This window comes from Zeugodacus cucurbitae, chromosome 2, assembly GCF_028554725.1.
Source record: "Zeugodacus cucurbitae isolate PBARC_wt_2022May chromosome 2, idZeuCucr1.2, whole genome shotgun sequence".
Classification (NCBI taxonomy): domain Eukaryota; kingdom Metazoa; phylum Arthropoda; class Insecta; order Diptera; family Tephritidae; genus Zeugodacus; species Zeugodacus cucurbitae.
In genome coordinates, this window is record NC_071667.1 from 25420226 (window position 1) to 25446477 (window position 26252).

Genomic DNA, 26252 nt, shown 5'->3' on the forward strand with positions numbered 1-26252 from the left:
TATGTACATATGTATAAGTGGTTGGTAGGCCTAGCAGAAACGCTTTCAAACACTTGTGTGTATATGTGTGGGATTGCATTTCGTATTGAAATTAAAAGTTATATAAGTACATATAGGCGCACTATTATCCATACAATTACTTGTACTCAATGTATTCATATCATTGACCATGAACTTGTAATAATCGGCTGTTCTTCCGTAATTACATTTATGAATTCTTAACGATTAACTGAATGTATATGTATTTACCATACCATTTTCTGAAGTTTTTACCTTGAGTGTAGAGTACTTTTGAAATCAGGGTAAGTGACGGCTACGATACCTTCCTCAAAGTTCGATACACACGAAGTGCATAAATGCAGTTAGCTGGATTCACCCTCATTGGTAAGTAAATGTTTTACAAAAACCATTGCTAACATTTCGGAGACTCCATTTATGCAGACAGCCACTTCCTGGAAGCCGAGCCGTTTCCAAAAGCCATCAAGTGTACTTACCTGAAATAGAGCACTATATCGACTGACTTCAGACAAGCACTGTACGCCATTCACAAAGGAGCTATTAATAGCTTCCAGAATTCCACATAGTGAATGGCATTCTTGGAGTCAAATCATCACACATTACATATTCCGAGTTCGAGTGGTCTCGTTCTGGATACTTTGTTAGATTAAACTACTACGCATCCAGACTGGACCCCAACATACTTTATATATTTCCCGTATGCAAAGAGTCCCTGCATGACACTACTCATCTCTTTTAATGCCAAGTTAATCCCATCCAGTTAATCCCCCTTTTCTTTTGGTCCAACCCCGTCAAAACAGCTCGATTTTTGGGTCTACCTTAGATGATTTCGATGACAATTGATTTATGCTTGTCAGAACAAGCGGGGCTAGATGACTTTGCTAAAGCTGGATAAAACGCCGTCTTCTATAGATCATTTCCATGTATGCTGTATTTTGAGCACAGCTATCTAGTCTAAAATGTGACATGTAAAAGCAACAACAAAGTTATCCAGTAGAATTCGCACCGTCAATGTTACCATGTTATGTTTTACACATTTTAGATCATTCACAATGGTAAAAACATTTCTTTAAAACAAAACTTGATAGCATTGCAGGCATGTTCTTTAGGTTTTGCCATTTGAATGAGGTATCCACAAAATCTCTTACATCGAATTCAACTCGCTAACTTTGTTTTGTTTTCACGCGTAAATTTTCTGTGAAGCAAGCAGCGCTCAAAGACAGCGAGCAGAGAATTGGCGAATCGATGACGTCTTTTGTATCCTTTGCTACTCATTGCAGAGAAAACCTACTCAATTAGAATTTGAATTTGTCGCATTTGAAAGGCGTGTCCAGCTACTTTAAATTCCATTTCAATATGATGTAATGTTTTCATTCCAATTTTACGATCGAATATTTAGCTACGCCATTTATAGCTATTAAAATGTAGTAAAACAAAACGCCTTATCAATAATGTCACAGCTAATGCCCACATAAGAACACATACATATGAGTGTGTACATTCCTGTTGGCGCCCATCGCAATGCTTTTGTTATAAAACACCCGGTGTATTTGTCAGGCCCTAGGTGACTTGCCAGATGTATGTCCATCGGTATATACACGTATGTCTGTATGTATGTAGATACTTGAATTTGTGTAATGTTGTCAAACAAGCGATATTTACGGCGTTACTTCGCAGCTATTTTCAGATGTTCATATGTATTTTACTCTTTAATAATTTATTTATTTCATTTACTTTTTTTCCGCCCAGACTACTCACAATGTGAATGTCACGTAGGCACCACAAATGCACTTACTCATAGAGTTGAGTATTATATGTGCGTGTGTGGGTACAGTAAATGTATATCTGGTTATATATTTAATTTGAAGATAGAAAGAGCAGCTATTGGTATGAATATATAATTCTTTGATGCATATATATACCTTTATATGTACTATATAGTATATTCGCAATTACATACTTGCTTGCTAATAAACACCCACCAGACATGATATGAGCACTAAATATATTAAATATACATATGTATTAAATTTAAGCTTCTTCTCCAACATATTGCTGCGATAAGACTAAAGAACATTCCTATAAGTATGTAGCCAGTCAAAATCACTTGAGTTATGCTTTTGGCCTTGCTCTTGCAACCGATTTTTGCAAACATCATAAGCGCATGTGATTACATACATGTGTACATATGTACTATGAGTTGATAAGTGCGAAAATTATTGTGCAAATAAATGACATATTTAACTACGTACATATGTATGTATTTATATGCTTCCATAAAACCACATTACTTGTGTACCTATCACAGGCAGGTGCAAAAATGCAAAATAATAACAGCAATCTACAGACTTTGGTTTGCTATCACCACACATACACACATAAATATTGTAGTCATTTTATTGCTACTCTTCAGTCTTACGTTAACTGCTGTAGAACAAAATTCTAGAGTACCTCCATTAACACATTTCATGCAAATAATTATCCAACTGCATAAATGCATTATAGTTGTTAACAGCAGCGGTCATATTATGAACATTATAAGGTATTTGACATCATTGATTTGCCATTTCTCTGCCCGCTTACTTTGATAACTGCTCGCTTGTCAAAAATTTTACATGTAAAAGCAGCAATAAAGTTATCCAGCTCAATTCCTATAAGAAAGTATATGGATACGTCGTTAAATTACTACCGTCGCTAACGTTAATGCTATCAGATTTTATTTTACACATTTTAGACCATTCACAATGCAAAGAAGGAAATGTTGCACCGCAAGTGCTTGCCTAATTGTTTAAATAGCTGCATAGTTTGTTCGATTGACTTCTCTCCAACGCTTGACGCATCTAAAATGTTATTTGGTACTAATCGTTACTCTCTAAGGGGTTGTAATTAGAATTTCGGCGTAATTAAACTTAGCTTAAATACACTTTAGTGCAATTAATTTCATTTTCGATTTTTTTCTGATTTTAAGAGCGTAAAATATATGTCATAAAATATTTAAAAAATAAGTTTTACTGTTAGCTAACATATATTATTATTTTGTTCGAAATGTGGTTAAGGGGGAAACACAATTTGCTTCTCAGTTTAGACTCTAAACTTTAGAGCTTAAGCTTAGCATCTAAAATGATTTATTCTTTTATTTAAATTTAGTTTTTATTGCTTTCGCATTGTTAAACAAAATAAATATTTAGTTAGATGACTATAGATCTTTCATTGCATCACTTTACACTGCACACTCAGTTTCACCTTATTGCATGAAGTCATCGTCTATGAATCTATATGATAGAACGGGGGATTTGCCTTCAGATTGGATCTATTATATAACTTTAATTGTTTAATAATATTTTTTCTATGTTAATAAAATAAAATAAATTTCCACTCAAATGCATAACTATCATTATTGATTCAGTTAATTAGTCAATAAGCACTTATTTAATTGGATAGTAGAATAGAAATGAAACTGTATACATGTATTTTATTTATTTATTTACATATTAATATATATAATTTATATTAATATTTTTATACAATAAATTAACTTAAAAATAAGTTATAACCAAATGATTTTTATAATTATTTCTATTTTTATAAGAAAGTTTTTGTGCCGTGTAGAGGTAATGCAATGAAGAGTGAAATTTATTAAAATGCCATCAATTAGACCGAGAAGCTGTAAAGTGTTCTTGCAACTGTTCGCCATGCGGATATGTGTTGAAATCGCCAGAGTTCATAGTTTTTTTCTGCGAATATTCCTTGAAAGGTCTTTCACCCCATACTTAAAGATGGAACTGAGTTATTCATTTACATTATTTAATCATTCATGTAAATGACTATGGTTATGAGCCGTACGGGCTGCTCATGAGTCATTAATTTGCTACAAAACAAAAAAGTCAAACAAAGATGTGACTCATCTTATGAAGTAATTTCAGATGTACGTGGTCAAATGACTTATTAGCAATGGTAAATGTCTCGTTATTGTATGATTTAACTGTCATTCAAAAGACGATTGTTTTAATATTAAACAAGTAAGGAAAGGCTAAGTTCGGGTGCAACTGAACATTTTATATTCTCGCAATTTATTGCTATATTTCTATTAAGATCACACACAATTTGACCCATATATTCGGCATAAAGTCCAATAGAAAAGCGAAAATCATCATATATAGTGTATGAGGGCTGAGGCAATTCTTAAGCCGATTTCACTTATTTTCCCCACTAAGACACAAGACGATTTGCTCACTTAATTTCGCTAAGATGTTTTACATAATATTACCCGATTTATAAGCCCACCGTATTTTTGAAAATCCTATAATTAGCAATATGAGAGCTAAGGGAAGTTATGACCCGATCTTAACCATTTTTAGTACAGAGACATACTATTAGAAGAAAACGATGTCCTCTGAATTAAATTGAGATTTCTGAAAGATTTGCCGATATTTTCGGTGAAAAATTACCATAAGGCACTGAGTTCTTCATATTCGATATCCGGGGCATTGAAAAGTTATAGTCCGATTTCGACAATTTGTTAACAAGTGTTGCCACGGATCATATACAGTATTTGTGTTAAGTTTTAATTCGCTATCTTCATTGGTTCCTTATGTATATATTATAAAGTGAAGGAATAAGATGGATTTCAAAATAGTTATATGGGAAGTTGTCGTGGTTGTGAATTCATCCATTTAGGGTTTCTGACGTTTTTCGTTAGTGAGTTAACCCACTTTTAGTAAATTTCAACCTAACCTTCGTATGGGAGGGAGGCTTTGTGACATCACATTTCAAAATTTAGGGCAATATCGTTTCTCGCTCTGTTGCGCTCCTGGGTGCTAGACGACTGGCTGCTCTGTACCACGCCGATCACTCAGCAGCATAATTAAGTATCTATTATTTCTTGACTAGTCATTCGTTGTCTCTGTACTTTAATATTTAACTAAATGTTGATTTTATTAAAGATTATTCAATAAATATAAGAATAAATAGAATAACCTGTTTTTTTATTTTATGATAAATCCATAAAATTGGAAAATGGGTGACGTCACGTCAGGGAGGGGGGGGTTTATTATGCCCGAAAGCAACTCTCGCACGGTCCCAAGGAATATGTGTGCCAAGTTTCGTCAAGATATCTCAATTATTACTCAAGTTATCCGTTGCACGGGCGGACGGACAGACGGACAGATTGACAGGCATTCAGATTTTGACTCGTTAAATTAGTACTCTCTTAGAGTCTGCTGAGCCCAGAAAATCGGCGTCGCCCTGACCATTTTGAAATAACCCTATATCTAACTCGTTTAGTTTTATGACTTACAAACAACCGTTATGTGAACAAAACTATAATACACTCTTAGCAACTTTTGTTGCGAGAGTATGCCTGGGGCCTTGGCATCGGACATGAGGACCTCAATGTTAGTGGCTAATTTTTTAACGAAAATAACGGCAAAGCTCTCAGGTATTCTTAAGCAAGTCAAAGTAGATGTGTTTCTTTAATAGTTCCCCTCTATGCAAAAAATAAGCAAAATCGGGTCAATATTTTTTCTCTACCCCATATACCTCATATACGGATTTTCAAATATGCTTAATATGTAAGATATCTTTTATAAGAAGATTAAATTTGAATGTAAAATCTTGGATATATTATTGCTTGGTGGCAAAATTAATTGAAATCCAGGTCCAGGAATTATCCCAGCTTCCATAGACTATATATGTATAATGATTTTCGTTATTCTATTGGACTTTATGCCGAATATATAGGTCGAATTGTGTATTATCTTAATAACATTATATAAATTAATAAGTATTCTGTTGAGTTAACAGACTTTGAACGCGCAGAAATCTGCATACATGCCAGTTGTGTTGACTTTTATGGAGCGGATTTGGTATTTAGTTGTATTAATTATTTGTTGCGAATATATTCACGATATTAACGATATTAAAACCAACAAGGCAAAAATAATTTATTTCATTTTTATGTTTCACTTTAAATATTATAAAAATAAATAAATTCCGCATAAAAGCAATAAAAATGCCTGACAAGTGTAATAAACAGTCAAGCGTTCACAAAACACAGTCATGCACTCTCACTTAGTTCTGAAACTGATTTTCTGCATTTATTAACGCTGTTCTATCACTCGCTTTGCGAAATTAGAAAAAAATCGATTTCCGAAATGTCTACGTGATATTTATTTGCCCATCATGTTTTCGTTTTTGTCGTGGGTTTGGCCAAATATTCGCCTACATGTCTGGCAGCATAACGTCCAACCAACAAAAACCAAAAGCAGATGCAACGCTGGGTAGGTAGAGCCTTTACAAGAAACGCGTGAAATCTGGATTGTCTGGAAACTTTGGAGCCTGCGTGCTGTTGCTCATTAAGTATTTAGTGGATCATCCCTTCTGGAGCCGAGTACCTTAATGCAAAGGGACGGGCGTTCGAAGAATAAATCCAATTCGCCAATGCTTGTAAACACATAAATATGTATGAACCTTTGTATGTACGCGTAAACAAGAAGTAGTGAAAAAGCGGAGAGGGCAAGATAAGTGCCGACGTCTACCTGTGTGTGCGCACATGCGCTGCTCCCAAAATTTGAAAATGTTTTCTGCATGGGCGACCTGACTGCCGGCATGTTACTACATTTGTGTGCGTGGAAATCGAAGCACAAATGCATGTTTGTGTTTGTGTGACTCTACACAGTGGCAAACCGCTGATGTCGCTTGGCGCACTTCTTTGATTCCTCTTTCACCAATTGTGTTGTTTTCAAGGTCACTGGTTTATATTTGCACAACTGAGAACCAAATGGAGAAATGGCTTTGGTCAGCAGCTGCGACAGCGCACAGTGAGGCGATTGTGTTCAAAAGTTGGTTGTAAAATGAAATGCATGTAATATTATATTGGTTGTGGTTTAGATGCGTTCATACTGTAACTACAAAAGATGCATTATTTTGGTGTTCTGCAAAACAGTTTTTATAGTGGTTGATTGTAGATCCGAGAAATTTCTTAGGCATATTTTATTATTATATTGACCTGAGGGCAAAAATTTTGGTCAGCTGAAACTCGTCCCCTCGATAGAATAATATAAGAGGTTTTGTTCTGAGCCTAAACTGTAGATCTCTTCAAGTATTCTTCACTGATTTTTTCAAACAGTAGTAATATCTTATAAACAATTTTTAAGCTGCCAATCATCTCCAATAGCGCTAACGAGTCGCTTGGGTCTATTCAAACGTCATCTTCTGAAATTATTAAAATCATAAAAGAGCTGAATCCAAAAAAAGTCACGATACAATTACTCCAAAAATGCTAATTGAGTTACCAAATATTGCTTTAACAGTGCTCTCCTTGCTCTTTAACGCTATTCTCAGTTTCGGGTACTATCCAATTTCATGGAAAAAGTCGCAGATCATCATGATAGACAAACCAGGGAAAGATTTGACACAGCCGTCTTCATACAGACCAATCAGTCTTCTACCCTGTCTTTCTAAAATATTTGAAAAGGTGTTACTATCAAAGATGTCTCCTTTCCTCCATGAAAATAATGTAATACCAACGCACCAATTTGGTTTCCGTGCAAAACGTGGCACTGTAGAACAAGTAAATAGAATTACTAACGAAATCAGAAGGTCGTTCGAGTATAAAGAGTACTGTTTATTAAAAAAAAGCTTACCACTCGAAATGCATAAAACCTTGGAGTCTTATTTAAAAATAAATTCTTCATATCTGAAGAACGACCAATAAGAGTTGGTGTACCGCAGGACAGTGTTTTAGGGCCAACTCTATACATAATATATACAGCAGACCTTCCAACAGCTAGTAATGTTTTGACATCAACATTTGCGGATGACACAGCTTTAGTGAGCCGAAACAAGTTTTAATTAGAATTAAGATAGGCTTCAAAAAGCAGATTCAATAAATAAACAAATATTGAAAAAAATAAGGGGTTAAGTGGGTTTCAGTGGTTGAAAACAAGGGTATTTTCAATTCTTTTTTTTAATATACACAATCATATATTTCATTTAAACAATTCAGCATATCGAAAACTCAGCCGTTGTTAACTCATTTCCCTTCACGTCATCAAAATTTCGCAATATATCGGTTCAAAAAAATGTTGTAATAAAAATAAAAAAATCCTTCGTTCATTATGTAGATAATGTTATTTCAAAAATATGTGCAAAATTTTAACAACTTCGCTTCATAACTTTTTGAGAGATCGTGCCCACGACTTGAAAAAAAAAAATTGTTTTTTTTGTTTGAGATGAACACGTTTAAAGTTTTGAATTGTAAATGACGCGGCCTGATGGGCGGAACTTCCAAAGGGTATATCTCTTAGAATTTTATTGATTTGGAGAATATTTGAAACATATTGTACTATTTAATATGACAAACTAATTTCCAATTTTGAAACCCTCTTAACCCCTTGATGAATATGTTTGGTTTCACTAAAACTTTCTTTATATTATGTAGCGAAGATTTTAGATCCAGTAAATATCAAGCGATTTTTTGAAGTAGTCACATTTTTCTATAATTATTGGGTTCTGAGTTTTTTAATTATAAGATGCTCGTATTTTTAGTTTCTATAGCTTAGATATAGTTCAGCAATCTAGATCAAATAGTTGCTAGTCTAAATGGGTTACCGCTATTTGGAAAATCTCTAAAACTAACATCCCTGTTGACTAACTAGAAATACAAATTATCGTTATGCAGACATCAGATCTGCAAAATTGCCTCCAAGCGATTTTTAATATTCCTCTTAACTTCGAAAATATTAAGGAATATGAAAATATTTTATCAATAAATAGATATCTTGGGTATTGGACCAAACTAATTTTTTCAGGGAGATTAAGACATAACTTCGAAAATCAGAGAATACACTTTTTTTACTTATGTTTCAATCTCCTAGAAAAAAATTAGTTTGGTTCAATACCCAGAAAAAAATCGATTTTGTCGTATAGTGTTTATATACTATACTTATTATATAATAGCACATATAATTTGAAAACAGCCCACTGTGTGTTGTCTGGCCTGTGCGAAATCAGAGGCACGTCGGTGACAGCAAACGAACAACGAAATGAAAGCTAACAATCATAGCAAAGCACAGAACAAGCAGAAACCCTACCTTCATACAAAACGAATCGTCTGATATCTGAATATGTTTGAGAGGTTTCGCGGCGAACACACGCAAGCACACTCGCAAGCGAAGTAGGAGCTTTTTGTAATGTGTTCGTACACACATACGCTGTCTGTATCCGAGTGCTCTACGAGCATTTGCATATCGGTGTCCTTGAAGTGCATACGTAAGCCGTTGACCTAATTTGATTTGGTCGCAAAACACCTTGAGGCGCATGCTTTCTATTGTTTTGCTCAAGGAGAATGAGTGCGTTGCACTTGCTGGCCTAAAAAGCTTGCCAGCCTGTGCTTTCTTTGCTTCCAGCGTTCTGCAATCTTTCCCCCAACAGCTAATTGCATTCTACTTCACAACATTACATTTTCTTTTTCACTCGGAATATGCCGAACAAACGGCGGAAATGTCGAATATTTCCAAATTTCTACGAGATGTAGAATCATATAAAGTGTTTGTCCGTCCGTTTGGTCTGTGCGATACGTGCTCGCCATCATGACTGTGCGCGCCCGAGAAGCCTCAACATTAGAGTTAGTTAGACCTCTGAAACGACGACGGTGGCGTTAGCGGTAGCGCGGGCATGACGTGTATGGAGACGATGACGCGATGGCAAAAGCAAATTTCGGCAGAGTCGAAAGAAAGCAGCGATAACATTAGAAACAACAGGGGGGCAATGTGCCTTTACACAAACATACTAACATACTTACGTACATTTATATATAGCGCTGCCTAAAAATAAACGCTGGAAACGCAGTGAAAACCAAATAAAACAAAAGTCACAGCGCAATTGCTCGCGGCGGAACAACAACAAAAAATAACAATAAAAACATTAAAATAAACACACAAAAATATTGGTCATAAGATCAAACAAAATTTCAACAGCTGAACGTTGCCACCCAATAGAAATTTATTGTTTTTTTGAGTAGACAGCTGAATGGCAGCTGCTGTTTTCAGCCGATAATTTCCATAAAATAATTTGTAGAACTGACGTGAGGTCAAGTAGAGGTTAAACTCTGATAAGGCTGGCGGTGAGTCGTAACTTGAACAAGTGTGCTTTTATTTGAGATTAGCTTCGTGGGGAATTTCACACTTTGGAACTCAAATATACATAGCGCATGAGTTTAGTGTGTATGTAGGCCTGAGACTTTTAGGCTTTGCCTTTTTGTTTTGCTGCCTCTTTTTTCTTTCAATAAATTACCGCTGTGTTTCGTAAATATTTTGCTATTCCATTTTGAGTTTTATTTATAACACTAAAGAGACTCCACTGCATTGATTTTGTATTTTGGATTTGTATACTTATACGGTTCGTGTTTGCTTGAGAATGCATTTGAATACTACATTTGAACTTCCCCAACTCGAATCATTATAATTCACAAAAAAGTTTGAGTTAGAGAGACTTCGAGTTATGGTAGGAAATTTGTATGAAATTTGACTTCTATTGCCAATTCAAGAGTTCGATTTATGGAGAACTTTGAGTTATAGAAGTTCAACTGTATTTGTTGTTTGAAAAAATAAACAGAGCTTCTTAGACTGGTTGCTTGCAGTACTTACTGAAGAACGATTACATTTACATGGGCTTCAAGAAACTGACAATTTGAACCCACTATAATTTAGTATAAAATGTAGACTTTTGTTAACGGATGATTAAATTCTTTAAGCTCACTTTATTGTGACTATAATCGAATACACTTTTACAGCTAGTTGTTGGACCTCACTTTTTCTTCCTAATGATATTCAACATTTAAGGGTCTTATCTTATGCGTCTCCCGGATTTTAAAATCAGAAATACGCTCTCAGTTTTGATATTGTCTAAAGGGGAACCTCTGTTAGGAAAAAATATACAATTCTGGTTTCGGGCGGGATTTTTACTCGAGTTGTAGTGAAACAGTAAATTTTAAAATCTCCTCATGTCTTGGATCTACTTTATCAGAATGAACCCGGATTTCTGTCCGGTCAATGACTTCAAAATAATTCAAAATTCAATAAAAACTTGGAAATATTTGCTGTATCTATAACAACAGCAACAACAACAAGCGTAAGACATTTTGTGTTCTTATTTTCTTATAGAGGAGAGTAATAATTATTTTTCATAACCACACATTCGTGCAAATTTATAACTTCCCTTCGTATTGATAGATAAACGACTAGTTCAAGTTAACTCGATTAGTAAGCAGAGTACGTGACTATCAGCACTGTTGAAGAAAATCTGTAAGCGGTCACCCTCGGCTAAATGCTTAAATATTGACCGCAATGCAATGTCGAAGGGTGCTAACCGCCGGAAGTTGACTTATTCATACATAGTTTACATTAACTTGGTATTCTTTACATGAAGTTTCCAGACTCTGCCAATATATATATGTATGTATATACACTTTTATTCCTACATAATATTTACATTTCTTCTTCTGTATGAAAACTGAACATAATTAATAATTATTATAAACACAGATGTATGAATGTACACACAGCGATGTTTAGCTACAAATATATGTACTTGCCGTCTTTCACACGTGAATTTCTACTTTCATACACACTTAACACAACGTCAAGGCCAGGTGCCTACGTGTCCCTGCACTTGTACACGCTTTGTTCTGCAGATGAGCATATCCACCCTTAGCATTACCTTTCTAACCAAAAGTCAAGCATCCCTTACAAAGATAAATATATTGAACGTTGTAAAATGTGCTCTCTAAGGTAACTATACTATCTGACTTATACTCAGAGAGTGATTTTTTATATGCTCATATTTATTTACTTTTTGTTTTTGCAAATTCGATCAACATTTGCATATCAAAGCCAAAAAGTTAGCAAAAGCAATTAAATTATTTCCATATGTGAATTCAGTCAGACGGCAACACCCGCACCAATACAACTAACTATAGTTTGGGACGTATGCATATGCAGAGAGGTTTCTCGTGTTGAGCAATGCGCTCTGCTTTTGCTCTTGATTTCCCAACATTGAATTTTACCAACATTCATTATATTGTCGATGATTGAAGGTTTTGAAATGAGACTCGGCACAGTGTTGTCAGTCAAACAGAATTTTACGTAGAAAACAATTCGTTCTATAAAACTCTATTTTTTATAATATTTCGCATACAAAATTTTACTTTTCGTGCGTTCTTGTAGAGGTTGCCATATCAGTTTTTATACATGTGTTTAAATGTTTAAAATATCGGCGAGGGTGTGTTCGGAGCTCACTGTTCTATCGCAGAAAAAGTGAAAGTGAAAAAAATTTCACGTGTTTCGTAGTTTAAAGTTTACTTGTGAATATTTGAAATTTCAGACACGTTTTCGAAGAATTTTCATAATTTCGGTGTAAATATACATATACAGTGATCCCCGCTTAAGTGCTCCCCCGTTTAAGTGCTTATCCCGCTTAAGTAACCATATTTTGCGGCATCGTTGTTTTTTCTCTAAATTTACATATAAAATTCCCCGCTTAAATGTCTGCAATATTTTAGCAACAAATACAAAATTGTTTGCAATTTTCGTCTTTTAAGTGCCTTTTCATATTTTTGACATTTAATGCGCTGAGAATTGTCAAAAGGAAAACATAATCATAGTTTTGTAATATTTTTTTTTCATATTTATTGTTATTAATAAGTATTTGTATTATTAATAATAAATAAATGTGGTTTTCATTCTAAAAGAAAAGATATTAGATCGAAATATTTGAAAAAAGAAAGCTTGGTAAGTACCTCGAGGCATTTAAGAGGGATTCATTTAAGTGCTTTTCCCGCTTAAGTGTCTCAAAAGTCTTGCATGTTCAGAGGGGGCACTTAAGCGGTGTTTACTGTATAATATTGTAATAAAAGCTACAACTGGTGATTTGTGTCAGTAATTTTAAAGCCTATGTTCGCTTTTGCCTCGATTTAATAATATTGATTCTTATATTTCCAATACAAATCGTATAAGTACAACAATATTGTAACATTTTACTTTACAATTAAATTTTTATGATCGTTAAAAATCATGTTGGATATTTTTTTTGTGGTTTTTCTATAACCTAATAACAGAATATTCTGCGACTAGAATAAAAGTTCGTGTTACTTGTAAAAAGCAAATACAGTGGTACTTCCATAACTCGAAGGTCTTCATTACTTGAACTTTTCAGTTGGCAATAACGTTTACAAATCAAATTTCATACAAATTTCCTTCCATAACTCAAACTTATTTAACTCGAAGTTCTCCATAACTCCAATCCTCGAATTGGCAATAGAAGTGAAATTTCGTACAAATTTCCTTCCATAAATCGAACTTTTCGAACAGCGCATGATAAAAAATTTAAAATTTTACTATCGAGGCAGAATAGGCATGGGGTACAGACGTCAAGAGCCAAACAATAGAAATGTCAAAATCTATATTTTATAGCTTTCTGAAAAATTGTATGATTTAATGAAATCTTCTATAACTCGATGTCTCTCTAACTCGAAGGTGTTTTGTGGATTATGATGATTCGAGTCAGGGAAGTTCTACTGTACTTTTTGGATTTCCCGTTTCCAACCTTCTCTTGTTTTGATTAAGATTAGTAAGCAATATTAAGTTAGATAATATTTTGAAAGATTTTCTAGGATTTATTTAAACTAATTAACCTTTTCTCTTTGAAATCGTTTATGTTTGCGTATGTTTGCTATTTTTTTTATGAATACGGAATCGTGAGTTGCTCAATATGAAAAAATATAACACAAAGCACCCACTCTTTATATCCTCATTAAAATTAATTAAAATTTTTTAACACAAAACTCGCAGTTTAGCCCACTGTGCACTACCCATTGTAGATCGTGAGTCAGCAAATACTGGTATAAATAGGTATGCAGACCTAATCTAAGCAATATCTATGTTGTACTGGCGATTCTGCTTGTGCGACGACAATTATTAATATTTTTGCGATAGATAATACTCAAAACATGTTACAGTGCGACGCATGTAACAATAAGAGAACTACTTATAGACGTACATATGAATATACATAGCTATTTGTTGTCATTGTTGTTTTTGTGTGCTACCTTACCATGTTACCATTGTTGTTGTTTTAGATAACAATGTGAGATTTTCATTTAACTTGTACGAATCGATTATTCACACACACACACACACACGCATACATGTATGTATATAAAAAAAAATCGGATGTGGAGCATTTTCGGCAACTCAGCGCGAGCGACCGGCAACACGCATGACGTGCACAACTACGACGCCGCAACTTCGTGGCTTGTGGCGCTCGTGTATACGTGCATTCGTACGACTTGCATTTTACCGAAGTCTCACGCCCGACGAGCAGCAGTCGAAGGTGTGCGTTGTCGGCGGCAAACGCCAGTTGATTCATTCAATTTCCAACTCTTGTGAAGTGCGGTCGCAAAGTGCGCAAAGCAAAGCGTGCCGTGAAACAACTAAATATAAACCAAACCAAAAGCTAAACCAAACATTTCAAGAATAAACTAATTAACACATTTTTAATAAGTTTAAGAATTGAGCGAGTGAAATATAAAAATATACTGCAGACTTTAATGTTGAATAAAGTTAAGAGAACTCACTGCCAAAAGTTGTGCAAATGCATTTCGTTGATACAACAACCACTTTGTAGCGGCATTTTATTGTAGTTGTACACACATACATGCATATATACATTGAAGCGCTATAAAACAATTGGAGAACCCATAATTCGGCTAATATTGACCGTAGGCAAGCGACTAACTGCTGACAGCTGGTTCCACACCAACACTCACAAAGCCACGCACCGCTATATGTGTGTACAAATGCGTACGTGCGAACGCAGCACAACATAAAAGCCAATAGCAAACAACTCCAAATATCACGTAGCCTCCTTTGTGGCTAACGCTTTGGATTTGATGCGCCAACATTAGAGGCCAATTCTCGCTGCTCACACTGCCTGGCGCTGCGCTGCCTTTTTCGTCTGTTGTTGCGTTGTCGTCGCCGTCGGGAAAAAGGGGGTGTGTCACACATACAACACCGCGTGTAAACGGTAAATGTTATAAATAGAAGAAAGGAATTGCGTCGGCCTCCCTCAAGCCGCATAGGCTGGTCTAGTGCATGTGAACTGATAATTTGCAAAAATTACAAAAATAAACTTTCGTGCGTAACAAAAACAAAAACAACAAATTGTGTGCGTGTGACAAGCGTAAAAGTGTTGTGCCGTAAAATTGATAAATTGATACGCAAGCGAAGAGCGTGAAATACACAAACTAATAAAGCAAGCAACAAAGCAAAATTATAAGTTTGCCAAAAAATAATTTGACTGCAAAAAGCAAAGCCAAGAGCAAATACGAAAATTCCACAAGGCCGCAACTGATTTCCGAACTCTGTGATTTCATTCATTCATCCGTCGGTGGCTCAGTGCGTGTATTTTTCGATTTTGTGTTTCTGTGTGTGTTGCGCTATATGTAAACACCAGAAATTATCGTCATCATCATCACCAACAATTTCTTCATCTGCCCGTATATATCTTTGTGCGGTTGTGCCCCAAAGTATAGCGAAAACCAAGACTGTGATTTATTTTTTAATTTAATTCTACGTTAAAAATTTTATAATTTTTGAATTTCTTCGTAACCCATACCTATACCAACGTTCCTCAATGAAATCCGAAGTATTAAATTGTAACAACAACCAACTTAACAGTTTTTTAAGTAAAAAGCTTAAAGTGAAGAAATCGCTAAAACAAAAGCCAGCGAAAATGATCGCCTCCGCAGTAACCGACTTTGATAGTTTCTTCAAGCGGCCGGCGAAACCCTCCAATGCGGAACAGTTCTTCTGCGATAATTTGGACATTGGGTAAATATTTTAATATAAAACAATTTAAAGTGTTTTGACCTGTATGAGGTTTATTTCTAAATGACCAAGCTGGGAGCTCAAAATTTTAAATGATATGTGAATAGATTGGGAGGATTTAAATATTTAAAAGGGTGATTAAAACTGTTTCGTTAAAAATTTTCTTTTAATATAAATTTATTATTATTAGTATTATTATTATTTTTATTTTTATTATTAATATTTAACCGTTTTTTATCGTGTTAATTTAAATTTTTGATGGTTTCTTCATTAATTAAAAAATAATTATATAAAATAAAGTATAGTAAGTTCAGCAATTCGAAATAATTTAATATTTTCGGCAAAATTAAAAACTATTAAAACTTTTTTTTAGCTAATTAGCTAATTAAATTTTGGTATAATATTTTTAAAATTATCTATTTTTGTCGCAAATAAAGCAATTTTAATTTTTTTTTTTAACTTTTACTTATTTTCAGTAAAATTTAAGAAAAAATGTCTTTGTTATACTCCCGCATACTTAAATATTATTATATTTACATATATACGAATAAATATATATATTAATTATTATAGCGATTATTTTCAAAATGGCCGTTGTGCCTCGTTTTCCGATGACAATAGAACCTTCGTAGGCCACACCTAAACTTCGATAAGCTTTTATTTCTGATTCACATACATTAATTTGTCTAAAATTACCGATTTTTGGAAAACACATTAAATTATAGCAATAACTTCGTCGCATTCATAAAATCATTCGTAATATTTAAATAATTATATAATTATCGAAAGCTGATATTTAAAAAATCATTCAAAATTTAAATTTATTTTCTTAACTTTTGGTTATGGACTCTATATAAATCTTTGAAATTTTAATACATTTTGATTTCCTAGGAGGTGTTTTAAATACTAAAATTTCCTTTTGCAGTTACAGAGTGAGTAATAGTCGGTTAATAGTGAGATATATGTTGCTTCAAAAACTAATCGAATACTGACTAACTGGTTCGTTTTAACTTTATCAATTATGATCGTCTAGTCATTTACATTCGATTTTCTTTGAAGGCATTTTTCGATCTTTGAATATAATTATTCCTTTGATACCTTCATTATTTTTTTAACAGATAACATTTTATACTGCTTTACTTTTAACTAGCCCCTCCTTGCTCCTGACCTTTATAGCATACATGCTCTGGAGAACCATTAAATAAGTTGCTAAAAACGATCATAAAATTATTGCCCACTTTTGTAATTATTACCCGTTAATTATTACGGTTGAACACAGCTTATTTTCGATTGTAACCGTTAACCCTTTACCTACCAATCGATTATTCAACCATAAACAGCTGAAATATGACTTACCCGAATAACCTGTGAGACAAAATATATTTTTAAATACAAAAACATTTCTAAATTCAAATTTTCATTAAAATCTAAGCACGAATTTCCTAGTTTTTGCAAAAATCACAAATGTCGCATTGGTTGCACACTTAAAAAAAAAAATAATATTGAAATAAAATAATATATATCACATGCATTTATATATTTACTACTGCGCATTTGTAAATAAATACTCGTATGCATGCAAAAATGTGCACTTCAAAACAAACGGAATTGTGTAATTTTGCAAGCAACACAAGAATTTGCGCTCATAAAAAACTAAAAATATTTGCCATCGTTGCAGTTATTACATACATATTTATTATTATTTGCCAGTTGTTTATATTGCATATTTTTATTGCTGTTTTATTTTATTTTTAACTGTGATTTATTGTTATTTAGCATTAAATTACTTTCGTAATAATTTAAAGTGCACGGGCAAATGTCAAAGCAAGCTCAATTTCATATTGCGTTTTAAAGTATCGTAATTATTAACGGTTTGCAGTGTAATTGTCGCATAAATCTACTTATTTTTTTACTTTACTATATTATTTAAATATGTATGTATGCGTGATAGCATTTTTCACACCTTTTGTTGACTTTTTTAATTTAAAAATAACTTTGCATTTTGACATTATCTCTGCCTTTCGTGTTTATCGCGATTACAACTCTTTGTAGTTGTTGGCGTTGAATGAAAGGGTTTATCTAACAAACGGAAGTCTTTTACGGCAGTCATTGGGACAAATGCGATACAATTCATTCAAAATACTTTTTTTGATTTTTTGCTTTTGATTTCACATAATGGCCATTTACAATTTTGCATTTAATTTTATTGAAAGAGTTTTTCTTGCAAATATATTTCTTATTTTATTTTCATTTATGCCGTCATTAAATTGTTAGAATTTTTTTTTTAATAAATTTTACAATTTTGATAAAAATATTTTTCATATCAGAAGAATTCTCTTTAACCAAGAGACATCTAATTAAAATTAACAAAAAATATAACTTAAATTTGAAAACTTGATCAATTAAAAAAATCAATTCCTAATACTCTAATTCCAAAATTTTTGTTTCATATTATTTTTTAATAATTTTAACTTAATTATTTTTTTATTGATTTTAATTTTTTATATGCATATTTTTTAAGGAATCAAATATAAGAATATTGGCTTTGAAAGCGATTTTTCGAAAATCATATCATATTAAAAATATAAATAAAAAATGTTATGCAGTGTAATGTAAAACATAAATTACAAAAATTATTAAATCCATCTCAAAATATACGCGAAATCCAATTTTATGTGCACCGAAAGTGATTATTCGTTGATTTCATATTTCCACCTTTGGCGATGTTGTCATCAACTCGTCAGAGTTTTGAGCAATTTTTTCCCCCTTCATTCAAGTTTAAGTGCCGGTTTTTATGCTTTGTACATATACTTTTAAGCATTTACATACAAGCATATACCCTACATACATATGTATGTATACACCATAAAATATGAAACCGTATGTTTTGCGGTTGTTTGTTGGGTGAACGTTTTAGTCCTCACGTATTCTTCAATTCATAGCGTAAATATATCACACGCATCATAAACCTGCGCACGCTTAGCGTGAGTTTGCTTAAAATCGCCATAATATTGGGTACCTGTAGTGAAGAAATCAAGTTAAAAGCGAACTTGTCAAAGAAAATGGGGGGAAATGTGGTCTCTGCGGTATTAGAACGAATTTCATAATAAAATTTGGTACTCGCAAATTCAACTCTGTGTTGTTTCTTGATTTTTTTCACACCTTAATGCTTTCAATGCGATTTTTTATGAAAAATAAACAAAATATCACAAAAAAAAACCACATATTGAATTGTACTAAAATATTTATTAAATATTAAGATTTTACACTAACTTTTACTAATTCACAACAATATTTATTTCCTTTACTTTTAGCGAGCGCCGCTATGACGAACTGTGTCGAAATATCATCAGCGACATGAATCAGTACGGTTTGTCGGTGGTCGATGATTTTCTGGGTGTCGAGAAGGGCCTGCAGATTCTCAATGAAGTGCATCGCATGTATTCAGCTGGTGTCTTCAAAGTAAGTGTCACAAATTCGCAATAATTTTTAGTTAATAATTTTATTTTTTTTTAGGACGGCCAACTGGTGAATAATTTGCGAGAGGAAGAGCTGCGCACAATACGCGGCGATAAGATAACGTGGGTTAAGGGCGTAGAACCAGGCTGTGCAAATGTTGGCTATTTGATAAATCAGGTATGTTAGAGCAAAAGCATATTTTTGAATGTATATGTTTATATATAAATATATATGTATGTATAAATCTTCTAATACCAAGCGGAGCCTCATTGCATTCATACCATTTTGTATTTACAGATCGACGCGGTCATTTGTCGGGCAAACACAATGAAGAACAATGGTCAATTGGGCAATTATAATATTAAAGAGAGAACAAAGGTGCGTGTGCAACATAAAATATCAAAAAACACAGAAGAGAAACAAAAATCTACACACATGTGTGCAATATATAATTTTGTTTATATACTTTTAATATTAAATTATTTACCGTTGTATGCATGTGTGTTGCTCTTCTTTAAAGTGGCTAATATAGATTATTTAAATTTTGAATTTCCTTTATTTCAGGCTATGGTGGCTTGCTACCCGGGTTCCGGCTCGCATTATGTGGTGCATGTCGATAATCCGAACAAGGATGGTCGTGTTATAACGGCTATTTACTATTTGAATGTTAATTGGGATACGGAGCGCAGTGGTGGCGTTTTACGGTAAGGATTTTTTCTTTTTTGAGTTAAGAGTTTCATATCATGAAAATTTGTGGCATGAGAAATTAATGAAAATTAATGTAGTTGAATTAAATTCAATTTAGATGCAGAAATTTTAAATTAATTTATTTCAATTTATAGAAACTTATTCGATTAGTTGTTAAGTTGTTTTTACTTTATTATTTATTATGCATATAAAGCATATATTTTGTTCTTTTTACTAGTTTTTTATTATTATTATTTTTGTTTATTTTAATTTTACTAATTATCATTTTATTTTTGGGCATTTATTTATTTATGCTTTTATTTTTAAAATTTGTAGAAATTCAATTTTTAATTTTTTTTTATTATGATTTTTTTATGTAACATATACATACTTATGTAAATTTCTTAATTTTTTAGATTTCTACATTAAAAAATATTTAATTTTAAAATAATTAATATTTTCGAATACTGTTGTTATATGATACTTAGTTTTTTTCAATGGTTGTAATTATTTGTTATTATTTTCAATGATTTTTTTAATTTCTCAGTTATTGTTACATCGTGCAGATTTATCAGATTATTTAATATATGTTAACAATATCTAAAATAAATTTAAATTAGTTTTTAATACTTTTCATTAAATTTATATTTCTTTAATATTTATTATAATTATTTATTTCTTTAATTTAAATTTGTTGTAATTATATTTAATGTAATCTATATATGTACATACATATAATATAAAACGAGTTTTTTTTGTTTCACAAGAAATCACAATAAATTATTTACTAATTACCTGACTCATTGCCACTATTCTCACCTAACCAAACAAATATCTAAAATTGCTTACTACATCATAATACAATAACAACAACTCCTTCTCTCTCTCGTGTTTCTTGCAGAATTTTCCCAGAGCACGGTAATTCAGTTGCTGATATCGAACCGAAATTTGATCGGTTGATCTTCTTCTGGTCCGATCGGCGCAATCCACACGAAGTACAACCCTCACATCGCACCCGCTACGCCATCACTGTGTGGTATTTCGATGCGAACGAACGCGAAGCGGCGTTGAATCGTATCAAAAACAGTAAAAATAATGCCAAATCAGCAACAAATACAACAACAACAACAAATGCAAACACAACAACGCGAGCGTCGGCGCCTACGAATATGCACGACAACTCGAGCGCAACGCATACAAATCCGCAATTGAACGCAACCAATGCGTCGGCGGCGTCACTAACAACAACACAAACAACAACAGCAGCAGCACTAGCACTAGCAACAACAACAACAACAGAAACAACAGCGCCAACAATGCCAACACCCGCAAATAGCAAAATGGTTGCGAATTCGAATGCCAATTCAAATGCGATCATAAACAATAGTAAATGTGCGAGTCTAAACAACACAACGACGAATATGAACGAACACCATCACACGAGCAGCAACAATGTGGTGCTTGCAAATTCGAGTGAAATTTGCACGTAACATCATTGCCAGCTGTTGTTGATGTTGTTGTATAAAGCAGCAGTATAGCTGTGAGAACTGTGTGTGTGTAGTGCGCGTGTTTCTAACGTTTTCGTTTTTTTTTTGTTTTATAAGTTTTTGTGATTTTTTCGTCGATTTTTGTTTGTTGGCCATCACCTTAAGCGTTGACCCGAAGACAAGCAACGATTTTATTTTAACCAAAAGCTTGTTTCCTTACTGAACTTGCTAAATTTTTGTGCGAAAAATTGTAAATGCGTAAGAGCGTTGATAAAGAACAATAACAAATTGGAACTGCAAAGAAAATATTATAGAGAACTATAAAATTTGTTTAGCTAGAAGTATTATATATACGAACTCAATGTAAATATATATGTAATTTCACTAGACCTAAACTGTATGGCTTAATAGCTTAGTTAGAAAGAAAGTTGCAATGAAATATTTGTACTAGATACATACATATGTACACACACACGCCCATATGTACGTTATACATGTTAACAGTTGCAATTATTGTTGTTGTAAGGTGTTAAAAACGAATTGAGAATGCAGTGAGGAAAGTGTGAAATGTTGCAAAGTAGCTAACTTAATGTAAAAGTAACTACAGCTGCGTGCAAAATATTTGTAATTTTTGTTTGAAATTAGTAACTAGCGATTGTTAGTAAAGACGGAAAAAGTTTGTATTTACAACAAAAAGTTATATAAAAATGTATTTCGTGCGCTGAAACGCAGTTGTGACACACTTCTATGGATAGGTCCAACCGGTTTTACTAATTATTAAGGCAAATAATTTTGTGCCGTTAATAGAAATGGACATTTCGCATAGTAAAAATCTAATTTCTTTATTAGTATTTCAAGTAGTCGCCGTTGTGCAGTGTGAATGCGCGTTATAGGCGTGTACGTGCGCAATGGCATGCAGGCCAGAGTCAAATGGCAGATAGCAAGCAAATATTAGCAACAATAAAGCGCAATGCAATAAGCTAAATGAATAATTAAATATAAAAAACATGCAAACATACATATGTAGAATTGTGCACGCAACAATATTTGTTTCTTTATGTGCGTGAGTGTGTGTGTACAAATGTAGTTAGAATGACGATGTGTACATGTATAAGAGAAATGAGTCAAGTAATAGCTAAAGATGTTCGTCAAATGCTAAAATATATATTTTAATATTATCATTATTATTATTATTATTATTATTATTCATAAAACATACATATGTACATATATGTATTTACATATATAGTAATACTTCTACTTGCATAAACAATTCGACTACTAAACTTAGTTACCTTGTATTATATATAATTTAGTATGTTCTTACACACATACGTACATAAATAAAAGCTATTAAAAAGCCTGTAAAAAGCGAAATAGTTATATTTAACAAATATGTTAACAGACATACAACCAAATTTATTTGCTAAAAGAACGCTAAAATATAAATATATAAATAATTTATTATTCAAATTAAAAATTAAAATTGAAAATAGTTGTTTGACTGGGCGGTTCTTGGGCACATACAAGTGAAGAACAAATGCACACATGCATATAGTTTAGTATTTATGTAAATATGTAGTTAAGTGAGTTTTATACGCGCTCAATTGACCAATCAGCGCGTTTGTCCACACATCGTTTTCCACCATTTTTTCTGCGTTGTGTTATCGCTCGCCGATCTGCAGTGTCTTTTTTGGCTGAATTTTTATTTAAAAATTCGCCAACAGTTCGGTTGTGAGTTGATTGCTCAATTGTGCCTTTCTAGTATGCACAACTACCACTAAACCCACCCGTCGGTTCACCAATCGGCAAGTGCGCGAAAATTAGCATGCAAATACACACAAGTCTACATAAGTATATATGAAAAAATAACAAAATTATTACTATGGTCTGGTACAGCTTTTATGTATGCAATAAATCAGTGGTCACAAGGAATAACAGCTGAATTCAATTTTTTTTGCAAATTTTAAAGTGCGCACTCAACTCTTGTTATTGGGAGCATTAGATTAAAATTAAGAGGCCAATTAGAGATTTTCCAAATTTAACGGGGATAAACAGACGGGGATAAACAGACGGTGCTATAACTCGGATTCGGGCACAGATTTTATTTGAGCAAGGACTGTTATTTCGGAAATCTAACCATACTTAGTTCCAGTTTGAGTAGCCATTATAACTACAACAACCGATTGGCCATTTTCAAAATGAAAAAAGAAAACGAATGAAATGTTCCGTCTAAAATAAAACTTGTAACATTTATCCAATACATCATTCTGCGGCAATTTACGAACTTACATTTACACTTTCAAGTTTGGAAACAAAAATAAGTGGTAGAGGTTCAAATATGGACTATACGGTAGATGGTGCAGCAGTTCGTAGCCTATTTCTATCAATTTGGCCATGACAAAAGCTGAGCTAGTGAATGTAGATATTACCTTGCAAATCCCAGAAAACGGTGGTCGTCACCTTTACAGTTAATATAACAATTTTAATCTTATTCTTGAGCATACCAGAGATGTAGGAATTTTCGAAAGAATGGTTCCAGGATTCGACGAGGTTCACAAAACGGCACAGAAACTCCTTCGTTTTGTCCTTAAACTGCGATAAACACTACTGTAAAGTGGTCTCATCGCGCCGATGCTGTCTTTTGAGTCACTAACTACCTTACGCATTTCCAGCCTGAGAGCTGCTAATTCGAGGTCGTGAATAACGGTGATAACCATATATCCTCTCTGCTATAGTTCTGGGTAGTATTGCAGATAACCGCAAGAACAATGTTTTAACTTACTAGTCTTTCAACTTAGGGCTTCGGACCTAAAATATTTAATTATTAACCCAATTAACGAATCGTAAGAGCTAAGTTTTCTTTGATATCAGAACTTTCCTTAGATCATTGTAATAATTTGCCTCTTCATTTGCATATTTTAACATTTGTCGGCAAGATTCCCAAGGCTTAAATAAGGTTTCAACTTAACTTTATCGGTGACTAGTTTTCTGTGTACTCTGCCCAATCCACAAAAAGGGAGACCCCGCAAACCGAACCGAATGGACCTTTCCAGTCTGGCTTTAGACCTGGAAAATCTACATCTGACCAGATCTTCACCATGCGCCAAATCTTGGAAAAGACCCGTGAAAAGAGGATCGACACATACCGTTTCTTTGTCGATTTTAAAGCTGCTTTTGACAGCTCGAAAAAGAGTTGTCTCTATGCCACGATGTCTGAATTTGGTATCCCCGCAAAATTAATACGGCTGTGTAAGCTGACGTTGAGCAACACCAAAAGCTCCGTCAGGATCGGAAATTACCTCTTCTATAAGAGTGTACAGCTGCTGGCGTACGCCGATGATATTGATATCATTGGAAACAACACCAGCGCCGTTCGTATGGGTCTGTAGGTGAACGAGGACAACGAAATATCTCTTGTCATCCAACAAATAGTCAGCGCATTCGCGTCTTGCCTCCCACGTCACTGCTGACAGTCATAACTTTGAAGTTGTAGATAATTTCGTATAACTAGGGACCGGTATCAACACCAATAATATTGTTAGCCTCAAATCCAACGTAGAATCACTCATGCCAACAGGTGCTACTATGGACTGAGTGAGTTGGCAATTGAAAAGTAAAGTCCTCTCTCGACGAACAAAAACCAAACTCTACAAGTCCTTCATCATTGCCGTCCTACTTTATAGTGCAGAAGTGTGGACGATGTCAACATCCGATGAGACGGCACTAGGCGTTTTCGAGAGAAAGGTTTTGCGGAAGATTTACGGTCCCTTAAACATTGGCAACAGCGAATACCTTAGACGATGGAAGGATGAGCTGAATGCGTTATTCGACGACATAGACATAGTTCAGCGAATAAAAGAAAGTGTTCGATGCAGTACCCGCTGGTGGAAGCCGAGGAAGACGGAGACCTCCACTCCGATGGAAGGACCAGGTGAAGAAGGACCGGGCTTCACTTGGTATTACCAATTGCCACCAAACTGCAAAAAGGAGAGATGCGTAGCGCGCTGTTGTGGACTCGGCTATAACCGCGTAAGCGGTGTCTACGCCAGTCAAGAAGAAGAAGAAGTTTTCAAATACTGATGGTATTTTCGAAGTCCCCAACGAGCATTTTTTTGATGTCTAAGAGCGGGAAAAAATTGCTGGGAGTTCGATCCGGAGAATATGAAAAATCGGAACCATAGTGGTATAATTTTTTGGTACATAAAAAACACATTTGATACTTTTGAATAATATTTATGTATACATTCTTTATTTTCAGAAAATCTTTTTCTCAATGACTTTACATTTATATTAGAATTAATATATGTATATATATTTATAATAATTATATGTGTATATGTATGGTATATGTTTGTGTTACACATATGTATATATGTGTGTCTAATTATGTACGTTTTCATGTATATGTATGAATGTTCATTTGTTTATGTTTTACCTTATGCATGTATGCAACTGACTTTTTATACTTTCTTCACATTTTAATAACCACAAAATTTTCTTTTTGTTTGCTTTTTTTTCTTTATACATTAATATAAGTAAATTTGTGTATAGATTTTTATAATTTCTTTTACATTAACAATTTTTGTTTAGTTGTTTTTTATACATACATATTTTTTTTAAATTTTTGGAAAGCCATTTTTTTTACTGTTGTAAATTATTTTTTTTTTTAATTTTTGGTTTTCAAAAGCGTGTTTTAAGCCATTTTATTATTATA

The 26252-nt window shown here is 33.5% G+C and overlaps 1 protein-coding gene across 1 annotated transcript in view; it reads left to right on the top strand.

The window, feature by feature from the left end:
* LOC105213144 (uncharacterized) overlaps nt 1-22551 on the top strand; it is a 37554-nt gene extending 15003 nt beyond the window's left edge. The window contains exons 3-7 of the mRNA XM_011185733.3: nt 19217-19364; nt 19419-19538; nt 19659-19739; nt 19926-20065; nt 20950-22551. Coding sequence (XP_011184035.2) covers nt 19217-19364; nt 19419-19538; nt 19659-19739; nt 19926-20065; nt 20950-21538 — 1078 coding nt within the window. The 3' untranslated portion in view covers nt 21539-22551. The remainder of the gene's footprint in view (nt 1-19216; nt 19365-19418; nt 19539-19658; nt 19740-19925; nt 20066-20949) is intronic.
* Nucleotides 22552-26252: the final 3701 nt, after the last annotated feature.